The following is a 15,432-nucleotide window of genomic DNA, read 5'->3' as shown; positions in this document are numbered from 1 at the left end:
TTTGGCGACTAAACAATTTTAGTAGCCAAAAGTCTACAATTGGCGACTAAAACTAAGTTTGGTTGCTGATTATATGGGTTTTAGTGACAAAAAAATTTTTAGTAGCCCAAAGTAAAGCTTTTTGGCGACTAAAAAAATTTAGTAGCCAAAAGTCTACAATTGGCGACTAAAAATAAGTTTGGTTGCTGATTATATGGGTTTTACCGACTAAAAAAATTTTAGTGGCCAAAAGTAAAGCTTTTTGGTGCCAAAAAAAATTTTAGTAGCCAAAAGTCTACAATTGGCGACTAAAAAATAAGTTTAGTCGCCAAAAGTGGTCATTTTTAGCGCGGGAGAACTAAAATCCTAAGGCGGGAATAAAATTTTTTGGTGACCAAAATTTTGGTAGCTGAAAGTGCATCTTCGGCGACCAAATCCGATTTTGGTCGACAAAAGTTAATTTTTTTAGCAACTAAAAAATAATTAGTAGCCAAAAGTATAGAATTGACGACTAAAAAGCCAAAAGTGGTCTTTTTTTTTTTATTTTGGTGGTAAATAGTTTATTTTACATAAATTATGTTCAATAAAATAATTTTGTTTATACATATACTTTTATATTAATATGGATGTATGTACTATATAAATAATATATGCTGCATATATAATCATGTGGTACTATAGAGGTGTAGTGGGAAGAGTGTGGTGTATAAGGTTCATGGTGCGGAAGGTTGGCGGTTCGAGTCTCCACAAGAGCGGATCAAATTGTTCTACAACGAATTATCGTCATGAATGGCACTTGATAGCGTCACGAATAGTGCCTACCATGACATTAAAGTGTCACTGAAAAGTTTTAGTCTTGATAGTGTAATGACACTTACAAGTGTCACTAACTTTTTTTTAATGGCGCTTGATAGTGCCACAAATAATATCTACCATGACATTAAAATGTCATTGAAAGTTTTCAGCCATGATGGTGCAGTGGCACTTGCAAGTATCTACCGTGGCACTCGTATCTACCGTGGCACTGATAGAAGTGGCACTTGTTCAAAATGCCACAAGACCAAAAAATGTCATTAGAAGAATAGTTTTGTGATACTTTCAAATGTCACTAAACTAAGAAAATGTTGTAGTGCGCCAACATGACCTGGCTTTCCACATGACCAATCTCAGGAGTTTACCAGCCAACTCCACGTCCCCTTCCACGATAAACACAACCACTAGGAAGTTCGTGTTCAGCTATGAGTGGACACTTGACTCCACTTTAGAACTTGAGCATCTCTCCTCCTGTACAAGACAAAGGGCAAATACAGGGGGAAATGATTATGCCATTTTCAAAGTTCAACTACTTACCACTACAGTTATGGCTACCAACCCAAGTAGCCATATTCCTACAGTAAGAATCTTCACTATATCTTGCAGTTCTACCTTGTGATACCAAAGAAAATGGAATGGCATACTACAAACAAACTATCATCAAACGTATATCTATGACTCCGCCTATCAACTAAATTCTGCTAATGGCCCAAGATCAAATATGCTAATTCCACATCATTAACAAAATACTCAACTGCATCAAACCATATGAAAGTTCAATATAAGCTATTATAGCTTAAACACTAGGATAAGGTAAAAAGCTCCAGATCAGCTAATAGCACAACTATAAGCACACTGAAATTTAAACTACACTCAAGAGCAATTACTAAAGAAGAGACAATTCTACTCCTCAAAAATAAAACAAAAACTAGTCATTATACGCTAGCAAAATAGACTGCAAGCTACTGGGAGTCAAGCAATCCAACCAGTCCCAATGCATGCATGACGCCGAACGAGAGTCACCCCTCTCCTGCCAGATAAATTGGGAAAGCATTGACAGCATGTCCTCACAGCAAAAAAGACTGAGTCCCACACATAATGAAATCATCAAAATTACTGTTGTTGAGCCTGTCGAGTTGGGGCACCACCATACCCACCACCATATCCACCTTGCCCACCATGAGGACCATTTGCCTGAGCCCCATAGCTTCCAGAAGTCTGAGAGGGATCGGGCCTCCAGCCTTGATTTCCGTACCCTGAATTCCCATTGGCATCACCATAGCTACCTCCCATGTAGCCCCCACTGCTGCCTTGCGGCTCTCCCCCACTGGCACCACCACCAGCGGAAGCATTGCTATTTGGGACACTCCCAGCACGACCTCCGACAGCACCATATGCAGCTTGATTTCCGTAAGACCCATCAGCTCCACCATACCTACCGTAACCATAGCCTTGGTTCCCATACCCAGCAGCACCAGCTGGAGATTGACCTGTGGGTGCTGAACCAGGACCACCACCGCTCGCATTAGCACCACCCCAAGGAGCAGCATTTCCATAGCCCAAAGCACCATAGCCAGAGGGAGCCTGAGAGCTCCATGAACTTCGTGAGGCACCTGGTAGACCTCTTCCATAACCAGCGTTAGGGATATTTGGGTTACCATAGGCTGCAGCAGCAGGACCGCCATAGCCTGTATTGGCACCACCATAACTGCCGTAACCACCATAACCCATGCTGTTATTGGCAGCACCATACCCATAACCAGGAGCACCATACCCTGAAGAACCATAAGGCGGAAACCCACCACCACCAGTATTTTGAGACTGCATATACCTGTTTGAATCCATTCGACCATCATAAGAACCTGAATTGCCACCAGAAGCACCATAACCCTGATAACCTCCACCACCAGTACGACCACCTGCACCACCACCCATGGAACGGCCACCGCCACCACCACCAACGTTGGCATCTCCAGGAAGAGCACGCTTCACTTCCACCTGTTTACCATTTAAATCATGAAAGGTCTTATGCAAAACCCTGTCGACAGCATCCAACAAATATTTTCTTGGTCCTATAAATTAATTTCCGCCACTTCCAAAGCTTCCAGTCCTAGTGGAGGAAATCTGTTGTTCCTCTCTTGGTAAGGCCCTATTAGCCTCAACCTGAATAATCAAAGCCATTAGTTATAACACAAAATGGATGCTGTCTCTAGTAACGGAGCTATGATTTTTTATATTAAAAAAATTAAAAAAAAAACAAAAAAAACCAAAACTAATGTAAACAGTCAAGTCAAACTTTTAAATTTTAGTCGAGATGTACACTGGAACAGAAGAAGATGATCTTATAAAGATGATCTTTATAATTTGCTTTTCATGGCATTGATTCAAATAAATAAACTAAATAAGAATAATAATAATAAAAGTTTGGGCAGCCTTCAGTCTATGATCAAGATTGCAGGTGTTGTTTGGGTCTGTACAACTCCCGAATCTCATTTCGATAACTATTCATCTTGTTTGATTTATTTCTTTTTTTTTTTTTGAAAATTAAGTATTTTCTTTCACTGAAATTATTTAATATTTAAAAAAATAATAATTTTTAATACAACTAATATAAATACACTTAAAAATATAATAATTGTGAAAAAAAAAAATCTTTAAAAAATTTACTAAATATCAAAAATATAAAAAAAAAATAAAAAATCACTATATTTTTGTAAAAACATTTATTCATGAATCCATCTTCACCTACTTATGTTCCTCTTAGTCAAAATTAATGTCTTATGTTCTAATAAGTCTTATGAGAGACATAATTATCAAAATATCCCTGATAATAATAATGTAAAATGCATATCAATGTTCACATTAACAGTGTGAATATTACATGATTTAATTATTTAATGTGAAAATTTGCATCACTAAGTTAGTAAGGATTCAAAAAATATTTGTAAGGGTAAAATTGTCCATAAAATCCTTAAATATGATAATTAGGATTTGGTAGATCAAAGTTCAAAATAATAGGACTTATTGGAATACAAAAATATCTTATGGTCTAATTAGAACACAAGTACTTGAAAGAGAATTTTCTAATAAATTTCTCATTTTTGTATTCTGGTGTATTTATTATTTTTTAAAAATATTTTTTCACAAATATTCTACTTTTTAAGTGCATCTAGGTTAGATGCATAAAAAAATTAGGTTAACTTCTATATGTACTAATCTAACAATTAACAACTGATTTCTGCCGATTAAGAAAAAAAACTAATAAAATTATTTAAAATATTAAAAAACATTATTAAAAAATAAAAACATCAATTTAAAAATGCAATCAAAATCAAACATGATGATTTATTTCATAAAAAATTTCTTGTTTATTATCCATACCAATGAGTTCCATTAGGTTAAACAAATAGTATATTTAGACTCTTGAAATGAATGGACCGTTTTCTTTTTCTTTTTCACACTAACCTCACTTCCAAACGGACCCATAAAAGTGAGAGAGAAGAGTCGTGGCCTCTCACAGCATCCCAACAATGTTGTCTATATTTTCTTTAAGAGAAATGCTTGGTGGTCACAATATTCGCGGCTTAAATGGTTTGAATTGATCAAAATGACGTCGTTTTGTGTTGTTTTGTGTCTAAAACGACGTCGTTTTGGTCAATTCGAACCATTCGAATCTGGGAAATTCGAGCCCTCTATCATTGCTGATTAGGTGATTAGTCGTGACCTTCTCTATATTAGGTGATTATTTTTTTCACTATTTTTTCAACAATACTTCCTATTCTTTTTCTATTTTATTTTCATTTAAACTTATTTTTTAAAAAGTTAGTGTGACAATTAAATTAGAAATCATAGAGAGAAAAAGAATGAGAAAAAAAATTAATATTATATATTTAAGGAATGAACAGTGGCTCCTCATATATAAGGAATCACTGTAACATTTGTTAAATTAGGAAACTTTTTAGGGAGTCTGTTGAAAAATATTTTTAGAGTTTTCACTCCCTAAAATTTATATCTATATATATATATATATCTATACTATATATTAAGTAAAAGGGGGTTTTTAACGCCAAGTCCTGTGGGAGCTCCAATCTCCCAATCTAAATTTCTTGATTTTTTTATTTTTTTTTTAAAAAAACCTTACATTTATTAATTTCTCCTAACCCTCAAGTCTTACCCTCATAATAACACTTTAATGCATTAAGAACAAGTATAAAAAAAAAAATTCTTTAAAATCCAACACATATGAATTCCTTGAAAAGTCTCAACACATATGATTATTATCCCTCATAATAATACTTTAATGCATTAAGAACAAGCATAAAAAAAAAAAAAAATCTTTAAAATCCAACACATATAAATTCTTTGAAAAGTCTCAACACATATGATTATTATCCCTCATAATAATACTTTAATGCATTAAGAACAAGTATAAAATTTTTTTTTTGAAAAGTCCAACACATATGATTATTATCAAAATATTAAACTTTAATATAATATAATTAAAAAAAAAGACATTTAATTCCTTGAAAAGTCTAACACATATGATTATTATCAAAATATTAAACTTTAATATAGTATAAAAAAGAAAAAAAAAGAAGGCATTTAAAAAAAAAAAGCATTTAAAAATCACAATTTACATATATAGGTAATTGTAAACACAATCCGTGCATAGCACGAGTGATATGCTGGTACTATATATTAAGCAAAATGAGATTTCTAACCCCCAAGGCCTGTGGGGGCTCCAATATGTCAATCTTAATTTTCTAATTTTTTGTTTTTTTAAAAAAAAATTAAGCTCGACATTTATTAACTTCTCTCAACCCACAAAACTTTTTGACTTCTCTCATAATTAATGCAGTACCTTCTCCAAAACAAATAATTTGAATATTAAAATTTTTTTAAAACAAATATAAATATCTATATCTATATCTATCTATTTGTTTATATCTCTCTCTAACTCACAAATTTTGTGGGAGTTCCAATATCTGAACCTTAATTTCATAATTTTTTTGATTTTTTTTGAAAAAAAAAACTTTGCACTTATTAAATTATTCCAAGTCTTTTTAACTTCTTCAATTTACACACTATTTTTAACTTTTCACATACCTATTGCAAACAGTGAGTCTCCTTTTTGTTTTCTCTTGCTTGATTTCTCACTTCTACACTTTCAATTTCAGTGATCACGTATGTAAACAATAAGTCTTCTTTTTGTTTTCCCCTTCTTGACTTGTCCTTTTGTTTTCTGTTTTAATATTGTAGTTAAATAGCGCATAAAAATATTTGTGATTTGTTTCGTGAATAAAAAATTATAATTTGATTTTTTAATATGATTGAAATTAAATAAATATAAACCCTCACAAAGAGAAAAATGTGATTATAATTAGTTGAATGATTCTTTTTTTAATGTGATTGTAATTAGTTTAATAGTTCTTTTTTTTCATTTATTTATTTTATTATGGGAAAAATGTGATGTGATTGTACTTTGTTCAATAGCTCTTTTTTTCAATATGATTGTTGTAGTTAGTTCAATGATTTTTTTTAATGTTATTTAATCTTTTTATCTACTATTTTAATTTTATTTTTAATATGATTGAAATTAAATAAATATAAACCCTCACAAAGAGAAAAATGTGATTATAATTAGTTGAATGATTCTTTTTTTTTTAATGTGATTGTAGTTAGTTTAATAGTTCTTTTTTTTTCATTTATTTATTTTATTACGGGAAAAATGTGATGTGATTGTAGTTTGTTCAATGGCTCTTTTTTTAATATGATTGTTGTAGTTAGTTCAATGATTTTTTTTATTGTTATTTAATCTTTTTATTTACTATTTTAATTTTATTTTTAATATGATTGAAATTAAATAAACATAAATACTCACAAAGAAAAAAATGTGATTGTAATGTGATGTGATTGTAATTTGTTCAATGGTTCTTTTTTTTAATATGATTGTTGTAGTTAGTTCAATGATTTTTTTTAATATTATTTAATCTTTTTATTTACTATTTTAATTTTATTTTTAATATGATTGAAGTTAGATAAACGTAAACACTCACAAAAAAAAATGTGATTGTAGTTAATTCAATGGTTCTTTTTTTTTAATGCGATTGTAGTTAGTCAATGGTTTTTTTCCCATTTATTTATGTTTTTTATTATGGAAAAAATGTGACGTGATTGTAGTTTGTTCAATAGTTCTTTTTTTTAATGTGATTTAATTTTTATTTACTGTTTTAATGGTTTTCTTTACAATTATTTATGAAAAAAATATGATTGTAGTTAGATAGCATAAAAATATTTGTGATTTGATTTGATTTTTTCTGATTTGATTTTTAAAGTACCAATTATTGATAATGATTAGATTGTATTTTGAAAAAAAAAAATTGTAATTGATTTGTTTTTTGAGAAAACAATTATTGTGTTTTTTTAACTATCAATTCACTTAATTTGTGATTTGATTTGATTTTTAACTCACGGTGTTTTTTGAAAAACAAAATGGATTGTACTCATTAGGGTTACATAATGTACCAATTATTGATGATAATTAGATTGTATTTTGACCAAAAAAAAAAATTGTGATTGATCTTTTTAACTCACTATGTTTTTTGAAAAATAAATTATTGTGTTTTTTTAATTATTGATGATGATTAGATAGCATTTAAAAATTTGTGATTTGCATGATTGAAGTTATCTCCTTTTGATTATAACTTTATTTTTTAATATGATTGAAATTAGATAAACATAAACATTCACAAAAAGAAAAATGTGATTGTAATTTGTTCAATAGTTCTAAATAATCTTTTTTATTTACTATTTTAATGGTTATTTTTTTCAATTATTTTTTTTATTATGAGAAAAATGTCATTGTAGTTAGATAGCATTAAAAAATTGTGATTTGTATGATTGAAGCTATCTCCTTTCGTTTATAATTTGATTTTTTAATATGATTGAAGTTAACTCACAAAAAGAAAAATATGATTGTAGTTTGTTCAATGGCTTTAAATAATCCCAATCTGAATTTTCTAAATTTTTTATTAAAAAAAAAACAGCATTTATTGATTTGGTCAAAATCCTCTGATCAGCATTTATTAACTTTTTTCAATCCACATATCTTTTCACATGCCTGCATTTATTGATTTGGTCAAAATCCTTTGATCAGTATTTAAAATCCCCTTATACAAATAATTATAGATACAATCTATGTATAGTTACTGCAGTACCTTTTTCAACTTCTCTCATACACTATGATTAGTGATAAGATTGTTAAATTATTTTTATAAAAAATCTTAAAAAAACATAATTTATATATTAAAAAAATCTAAAACAAATATAAATATCTATAATTATCCCGTGCATAGTACGGGTGATAGGCTAGTATCTATACTATATATTAAACAAAATGAGATTTTTAACTCCCAAGGCCTGTGGAAGCTTCAATATCCCAATTTGAATTTTCTAAATTTTTTATTAAAAAAAAACTCAGCATTTATTGATTTGGTCAAAATCTCCTAATCAGCATTTATTAATTTTTTTAATGCACATGTCTTTTCACATGCCTGCATTTATTTATACAATCTCTTGATCAGCATTTAAAATCTCCTCATACAAATAATTATAGATACAATCCGTGTATAGTTACTGCAGTACCCTTTTCAACTTCTCTCATACACTATGGTTAGTGATAAGATTGTTAAATTATTTTTATCAAAATTCTTAAAAAACAAAATTTATATATTAAAAAAAATCTAAAACAAATATAAATATTTATAATTATCCTGTATATAGCACGGGTGATAGGCTATCTATCTATATCTATACTATATATTAAGCAAAAGGAGGTTTTTAACCCCAAGCCTTGTGGGAGCTCCAATCTCCCAATCTAAATTTCTTGATTTTTTGATTTAAAAAAAAAAACCTTGGCATTTTTTAATTTCTCCCAACCCTCAAATCTTACCCTCATGATAACACTTTAATGCATTAAGAACAAGTATAAAAAAAATTCTTTGAAATCCAACACCTATGAATTCCTTGAAGAGTCCCAACACATATGATTATTATCCCTCATAATAACACTTTAATGCATTAAGAACAAGCATAAAAAAAATTTCTTGAAAAGTCCAACACATATGATTATTATCAAAATATTAAACTTTAATATAACATAATAAAAAAAAAGACATTTAATTCCTTGAAAAGTCTAACACATATGATTATTATCAAAATATTAAACTTTAATATAATACAAAAAAGAAGGTATTTAAAAAAAAGTCATTAAACAATCGCAATTCACATATATAGATAATTGTAAATACAATCCGTGCATAACACGGATGATATGCTAGTCTATACTATATATTAAGCAAAAGGGGGTTTTTAACCCCAAGCCTTGTGGGAGTTCAAATCTCCCAATCTAAATTTCCTGATTTTTTGATTTAAAAAAAAAAAAAAATCTTAGCATTTATTAACTTCTCCCAACCCCCAAGTCTTACCCTCATAATAACACTTTAATGCATTAAGAACAAGCATAAAAAAATTTCTTGAAAAGTTCAACACATATGATTATTATCAAAATATTAAACTTTAATATAATATAATAAAAAAAAAGAAGACATTGAATTTCTTAAAAAGTCCAACACATATGATTATTATCAAAATATTAAACTTTAATATAATATAAAAAAGGAAAAAAAAAAGACATTTTAAAAAAATATATATATTTAAAAATCGCAATTCACTTATATTGATAATTATGTACTATATATTAAGCAAAAGGGGATTTTTAACCCCAAGTCTTGTGGGAGCTCCAATCTCCCAATCTAAATTTCTTGATTTTTTGATTTAAAAAAAAACCTTAGCATTTATTAACTTCTTCCAACTCCCAAGTCTCATCCTCATAATAACACTGTAATGCATTAAAAACAAGTACAAAAAAAATTCTTTGAAATCCAACACATATGAATTCCTTGAAAAGTCCCAACACATATGATTATTATCCCTCATAATAACACTTTAACGCATTAAGAACAAGCATAAAAAAAATTTCTTAAAAATTCCAACACATATGATTATTATCAAAATATTAAACTTTAATATAATATAAAAAAGGAAAAAAAAAATTAAAAATCGCAATTCACTTATATTGATAATTATGTATTATATATTAAGCAAAAGGGGATTTTTAACCCCAAGTCTTGTGAGAGCTTCAATCTCTCAATCTAAATTTCTTAATTTTTTGATTTAAAAAAAAAACCTTAGCATTTATTAATTTCTTCCAACTCCCAAGTCTTATCCTCATAATAACACTGTAATGCATTAAAAACAAGTACAAAAAAAATTCTTTGAAATCCAACACATATGAATTCCTTAAAAAGTCCCAATACATATGATTATTATCCCTCATAATAACACTTTAACGCATTAAGAACAAGCATAAAAAAAATTTCTTAAAAAGTCCAACACATATGATTATTATCAAAATATTAAACTTTAATATAATATAATAAAAAAAGATATTTAATTCTTTGAAAAGTCCAACACATATGATTATTATCAAAATATTAAAGTTTAATATAATATGAGGAAAAAAAGAAGACATTTAAAAAAAATATATATTTAAAAATCGCAATTCACATATATAGATAATTGTAAATATATTAAAAAAAAGGGGGTTTCTAAACCCCAAGACTTGTGGGAGTTTTAATCTCTCAATCTTAATTTTCTAAATTTTTGATTTTAAAAAAAAAACCTCAGCATTTATTGATTTGATCAAAATTTTTATTAACTTTTTCCAATCCACATGCCTGCATTTATTGATTTGGTCAAAATCTTTGATTAGCATTTAAAATCCCCTTATACAAATAATTATAGATACAGCCCGTGCATAATTACTGCAGTAGCCTTTTTAATTTCTCATGTACACTATGGTTAGTGATAAGATTGTTAAATTATTTTTATAAAAAATCTTAAAAAACATAATTTATATATTAAAAAAAATTAAAACAAATATAAATATCTATAATTATCCCGTGCATAGCACATGTGACAGGCTAGTTATATATTAAGCAAAAGGGAGTTTTTAACCCCAAGCCTTGTGGGAGCTCATATCTCTCAATCTAAATTTCCTGATTTTTTGATTTAAAAAAAAAACTTAGCATTTATTAACTTCTCCTAACCCCCAAGTCTTATCCTCATAATAACACTTTAATACATTAAGAACAAGCATAAAAAAAATTCTTTGCAATCCAACACATATGAATTTTTTGGAAAGTCCCAACACATATGATTATTATCCCTCATAATAACACTTTAATGCATTAAGAACAAGTACAAAAAAAATTCTTAAAAAGTCTAGCACATATGATTATTATCAAAATATTAAAATTTAATATAATATAATAAAAAAAAGACATTTAATTCCTTAAAAAGTTTAACGTACATATGATTATTATCAAAATATTAAACTTTAATATAATATAAAAAAAAGAAGGTATTTAAAAAAAACATTTAAAAATCACAATTCACGTATATAGATAATTGTAAACACAATAAAATAGGAGGGCATTCATGTCTACACTTTTTTTTATAAGATCTCCTCCATTATAATAAGATAGTACTTTATTTCTCTCATCTTATAATCTCTATATATATATGTATTATTATATATTATCTATCTATACTATATATTAAGCAAAAGGGGGTTTTTAACCCACAAGTCTTGTGGGAGCTCCAATATCTCAATCTTAATTTTCTAATTTTTTGATTTAAAAAAAAAAACTCAGCATTAATTAATTTCTCTCAATCCCCATGCCTTTTGGGAGATTTGGTTAAAATCCATTCATAATTATTTAATCGTTTTATTTACTATTTTAATGGTTCTTCTTTACAAATATCTTTTTTATTATGAAAAAAATATGATTGTAATTAGATAGCATAAAAATATTTGTGATTTGTATGATTGAAGTTATCTCATTTTTTGATGTATTTGGTCTAGCCAAAAAAAAAATTATAATTTGTATTTAGTTTAGCAATTTCTTCTTTTGTGTACTATTTTAATAGTTCTTTTGATTGAAATTATCTCATTTTGTGATTTGTAAAAAAAAAAATTATAATTTGATTTTTTAATATGATTGAAGTTAGATAAATATAAATACCCACAAAGAGAAAAATGTGATTGTAATTAGTTCAACAGTTTTTTTTTTTATGTGATTGTAGTTAGTTCAATGATTCTTTTTTTTAATGAGATTATATTGTAATTAGTTTAATGGTTCTTTTTTTTTCAATTGTTTTTTTTATTATGAGAAAAATGTGATTTGATTGTAATTTGTTCAATGGTTCTATTTTTTAATGTGATTGTATTATAGTTAGTTCAATACTTCTTTTTTTTTCATTTAATTTTTTTTATTATGAGAAAAATGTGATGTGATTGTAGTTTGTTCAATGATTTTTTTAATGTGATTTAATTGTTTTATTTACTGTTTTTGATGGTTCTTCTTTACAATTATTTTTTTTTATTATGAAAAAAATATAATTGTAGTTAGATAGCATAAAAATATTTGTGATTTGTATGATTGAAGTTATTTCCTTTTTTGATTTGTATTTGGTCTAGCTAAAAAAAAATTATAATTTGATTTTTTAATATGATTGAAGTTAGATAAATATAAACACTTACAAAGAGAAAAATGTGATTGTAGTTAGTTCAATGGTTCTTTTTTTTAATGTGATTATAGTTAGTTCAATGATTTTTTTTTTGTTAATGTGATTGTATTGTAATTAGTTTAATGGTTCTTTTTTTTCATTTATTTTTTTTATTATGGGAAAAATGTGATATGATTGTAGTTTGTTCAATGGTTTTTTTTTTAATGTGATTGTGTTGTAGTTAGTTCAATGGTTCTTTTTTTTATTTATTTTTTTTATTATGAGAAAAATGTGATGTGATTATACTTTGTTCAATGATTTTTTTTTAACGTGATTTAATCGTTTTATTTATTACTTTAATGGTTCTTCTTTATAATTATTTTTTTATTATGAAAAAAATATGATTGTAGTTAAATAGCATAAAAATATTTGTGATTTGTATGATTGAAATTATCTCATTTTTTTTTTATTTGTATTTGGTCTAGCCAAAAAAAAAAATTATAATTGATTTTTTAATATGATTGAAGTTAGATAAATATAAACACTCACAATGAGAAAAATTGTGATTGTAGTTAATTCAACGGTTATTTTTTTTAAATGTAGATTGGTAAGAAGAATGTCTATACATTTCAGAAGGTTAAAAAAAAATGTAAGTATAACATTTTTACTTTATAACATTTTATAAATACATAATATATGTATTGTTTAAAAATTATAATACTAACCCTTTGTTTGGCAATGACTTTTTTAGTTGGCTTTTTGGCCTTTTTGACTTTTTTAGCCTAAGACTTTTTTGTTTGTTTGGTATTCTTGATTGGATTTTTGACTTTTTAGCTTTGGAACAGTGGATTTTTTTTTTGTCTTTTTGTAATTTTTGGCTTTCTGTGATTTTTTGAATTTTTTTTTTTTTTTGTGTTTTTTTGTGATTATTTAGCCAAATATGATAACCAAACACCACCTAACTATCATGTTGATAATGCATGAATGCTGATGGAATGCTCACAACAATTTAAATTTTAGTTATTTTTTTGTTTTACTTATTCAGTGAATTTCGAACAAATGTAATAAATTCTTATTTTTATTATTTTAATTATGCAATATCAATATTTTCTTTTAAAATTATATATATTTTATACTAACAATTTATAAATATGTTTGACATAATATAAATAGTTTTTTTTAAAAAAATTAATCCCGTGCATAACACGGGTGATATGCTAGTATATATTAAGGAAAAAGGAATTTCTAATCCACGTCCTCCAAGAGTTCTAATATCTAAATCTTAATTTTTTTGATTTTTTTATTAAAAAAAAAAAAACACCCCAACCCACTCTTCAATTTCAGACTTCTTGACTATTAAAAAACCCTAAACCCTATCTTCTTCTTCTTTTTTTTTTTTTTTTTTTTTTTTTTTTTTTTTTTTTTTTTTTCTTTTGACTTCCACAACCACATCTTATTTTTTTATTCTCACTTCTACCGCCACAATCTTCAATCACAATCTTCAATTGAACAGACGGCTTTGATTTTCCTATAAATAATATTCAGTATTGACTTCATTGTCTTCCTTTTCATTTATTTTTTTTTGTTAGGAGCAATGAATGAATTTGCTTTCCTTTTCATCTATTTTTTTTTTTTTTTATTGTATAAGTTGAAGAATCACAATCTTCAACTGAACAGACAGCTCTGATTTTCCTGTAAATAATATTCAATTGACTTCTTTGTTTTCCTTTTGATTTCTTTTCTTGTTATAAGCATTGAATGAATTTGCTTTTCTTTTCATCTATTTTTTTTATTGTAAGTTGAAGAATCACAATCTTCAACTGAACAGACGGCTCTAATTTTCCTGTAAATAATATTCGATAGACTTCATTGTTTTCCTTTTCATTTCATTTTTTGTTATGAGCAATGAATGAATTTGCTTTTCTTTTTATCCATTTTTTTTTATTTATTGTAAGTTGAAGATTTATAGGTGAAAAAAAAAATGCGATTGTGTTGCTTTTCTTTTTTTTATTATGAGCAATGAATGAACGACACTGATTGCTTTTCTTCTCAACTATTTTTTTATTATGAGTGTCGAAGTTTTACACTCCATTTTGATTAGACGTTGCGGAAAAAAAAAAGTGATTATTTTTTTTAATTGTGAGCAATGAATAGATTATATTGATTGCATTTCTTTTTATTTACTTTCTTATTGTGAGTTGAAGATTTATCAGACAGTGAAAAAAAAATGTGATTGTATTTTTTTAATTTATTATGTTTTTTACACTATGTTTTGATCATAAAGTGATTGTGTTTTTAACTGATTGTGTTTTTTTTAACATTTTGTTATGATCACATATTGAGTAAAAAAAAAATTGTGATTGGATTTTTTAATTCACTGTATTTTTTAAAAAATAAAATGAATTATGTTTTTTAACTGTCATGTTTAGATGAATGACAAAACCTCCAATAGACTCTAATTTTTCAATCTTAATTTTTTTATTTTTTATTTTTTTTTTATAAAAAGAAATACAAACCCCCCTTTTAATTTCAGACTTTTTAAATTTTTTTTTTTAAAAAAAAGCCCTACACCCTACCTTTTTATATTTGGTCGATTTTTTTCTTTTGACCTCCACAGTGGCCTCTTATTTTTTTAGGAATGTCTGCTAATCCAAACTTATTGGCCCATAATTTTTTGGGTAGATAATAATATGGTAAAAATTAATTTGTATAATATAGAGTTTATGTGAAGTCCATATAAAATCTGATAATGATTAAGTTTTGAATAATTTCTAAATTAATAAGGATAAATTTGTAATATTGTTACATTCTCTGTCCCAAAATATTAGTCCTTTATTTTATTTTTTATTATCCCAAAATATTAATTCCTTCTTAAAAATCAAGTACAAAAATAATATAAATTTTCTATTTTGTCATTCTTTTAAATTCATTAATAATATAAAAAATATAATTATAACATTGATATTATCCAAAAAATATACTATCAATGGGTAATTTTGAAGAATTATT

General features: G+C 26.7%; 1 protein-coding gene across 1 annotated transcript; it reads right to left on the bottom strand.

Moving 5' to 3' along the window:
- Positions 1–1,561: 1,561 nt before the first annotated feature.
- Positions 1,562–2,856, bottom strand: LOC145793054 (RNA-binding (RRM/RBD/RNP motifs) family protein). The gene has a single exon (XM_082875455.1). The coding sequence runs from the start codon at positions 2,725–2,727 to the stop codon at positions 1,906–1,908; it is 822 nt and encodes a 273-aa protein (XP_082731581.1). The 5' UTR covers positions 2,728–2,856; the 3' UTR covers positions 1,562–1,905.
- Positions 2,857–15,432: the final 12,576 nt, after the last annotated feature.

Source organism: Camellia sinensis, chromosome 6 (assembly GCF_055761805.1).
Source record: "Camellia sinensis isolate YWXY chromosome 6, ASM5576180v1, whole genome shotgun sequence".
Classification (NCBI taxonomy): Eukaryota; Viridiplantae; Streptophyta; class Magnoliopsida; order Ericales; family Theaceae; genus Camellia; species Camellia sinensis.
The sequence above is the reverse complement of the archived record's forward strand: the minus strand, read 5'-3'. Positions and strand labels throughout refer to the sequence as shown.

Coding starts and splice junctions, on each gene's coding strand:
- LOC145793054 (XM_082875455.1), bottom strand. CDS start 2,727: ATGGGTGGTGGTGCAGGTGGTCGTACTGGTGGTGGAGGTTATCAGGGT.